Source organism: Octopus bimaculoides, chromosome 24 (assembly GCF_001194135.2).
Source record: "Octopus bimaculoides isolate UCB-OBI-ISO-001 chromosome 24, ASM119413v2, whole genome shotgun sequence".
Lineage (NCBI taxonomy): Eukaryota > Metazoa > Mollusca > Cephalopoda > Octopoda > Octopodidae > Octopus > Octopus bimaculoides.
Window position 1 is genome coordinate 21,611,417 of NC_069004.1, and position 1,666 is coordinate 21,613,082.

A 1,666-nucleotide genomic window follows, 5' to 3' on the forward strand; every position below is an offset into this window, starting at 1 on the left:
ATATATATATATATATATATATATACACAGACACATACATATCATCATTATCATCATTGTTTAACATCCAACTTCCATGCATGCATGGGTAGGATGGTTGACAGGAGCTCGCCAGGTAGAAAAACTACCCCAGGCTACTCTGTGTTTTGGCAAGGTTTTTACAGCTGGATGCCCTTCCAAATGCCAACCACTTTACAGTGTAGACTGGATGCCTTTTACGTGGCATCAGCACTGTCAAGGTCACCAAGTAACTTGCAATGCAAGGAATTATGAGAGGGTCAGGGGCATTTGAGGAGGGAAAGTTGTGTCAGAGGATGAAAGGTTAGAGTGTGACAGAGAGTCAGAAACAAGTGTCTTGCTATAGAGGAGAAACAACAGGGTTACCCTGTGCGTGTGAGAGAGAGAGAAGAGAAAGAGAGGGAAAGGAAGAGAAAGGGGCAGAGAGGGAGAGAGGTATAAGAAAGAGGACAGAAACAGGTGAGCTGATGTAAAGGAGTTACTTGGTTACCTAGCCAGAGGGAAGAGCAAGAAAAGATGAGAGTGATCAAGAATGATGGCAGAAACAGGTGTGCTGCTGTAGAAGAGACACATGGCTCCCCACCCAGAGGGAAGAGCAAGGGAGGGAGAAAGTGAGAAAGAGTAAAAGTGCAAGAGAGAGCAGGAGAGAGAGACAATGGTGAAGTGCTAGGGTATACTCACAATTAACAGGGATCAGAGCATAGATGGGATGGTAGAGTAAGGAAGAGAGAGATAAATGGTGGTAATTGACAGGACATGCCCTACAAGGTATGGAGGTCATAATATACGTGGTCAGGTATTGCCGAGACGGTGCAAGTAGGGAGTGGGGATTGCAGTAACTGGCGAAAACTTGGGTGTAAAGATGGTGGGGTGGAGAACGCAGCGATAGAGTGAGTAGGGCAGGGAAGGTGAGTGGGAGATGATCATAGTGTATGGAGAGGAAATGTGAAGAAGAGAAAGATGCAGTTTAGAAGAGAAGATGTATATATATGTATGTGTGTGTGTGTGTGTGTGTGTGTGTGTATATATATTATACACACACACACACACACACAAACACACACACATGTACTCCAAGCAATGAAACTCTTGGAAAATTTGGAATGATGTGATGAAAGCAAAGCTGAAGTTGTTGCATCTTACTGAGGAGAGGATAAAGGATTGGATTGATTGTCAATATGTAGTGCTGCAGAAGACCTGCCAACCTATGATGCAGTGTTTTTAGTGGGTAAAATGTTTGTTTGAACATAAGTAGTGTGTTATATTTACCTTGACCCTTCATAAACAACTCAAAGAAATTTGAAAAACTTCCTTCATACGTATTATAAAGTGAACCGGTTAATTGCCTGTAAGCAGAAACAGCAACATCCTTGGGGTTACGCATCATCAATATAATTTTGCCTTCAGACAATATGTCTGGAGGGAGTACACTTGGCAAGACATGAGTGTTGAGCACTCGTGGTGACTCTATGTTGTCCAATCCTGGCTGCGGTATAACTTCTAGCATCATTTCCTCTTTGACACCACTTATTCTTTCAGCTTTCCTCCTTAAAATCATACTGGCCACTTCCCACATCCAATGAGTTCCTGAAAGATAAATAAATACATATATTATATAAATATACATACACACACTCACATATATATA

The 1,666-nt window shown here is 42.0% G+C and overlaps 1 protein-coding gene across 1 annotated transcript in view; it reads right to left on the bottom strand.

Annotated features, from left to right (window-relative positions):
- The window catches only part of LOC106876360 (sulfotransferase 6B1), a 31,533-nt gene that overhangs the window by 17,839 nt on the left and 12,028 nt on the right, over positions 1-1,666 (bottom strand). Inside the window, exon 2 of the mRNA XM_014924863.2 lies at positions 1,288-1,605. Within this exon, the coding sequence (XP_014780349.1) occupies positions 1,288-1,605 (318 nt within the window). The remainder of the gene's footprint in view (positions 1-1,287; positions 1,606-1,666) is intronic.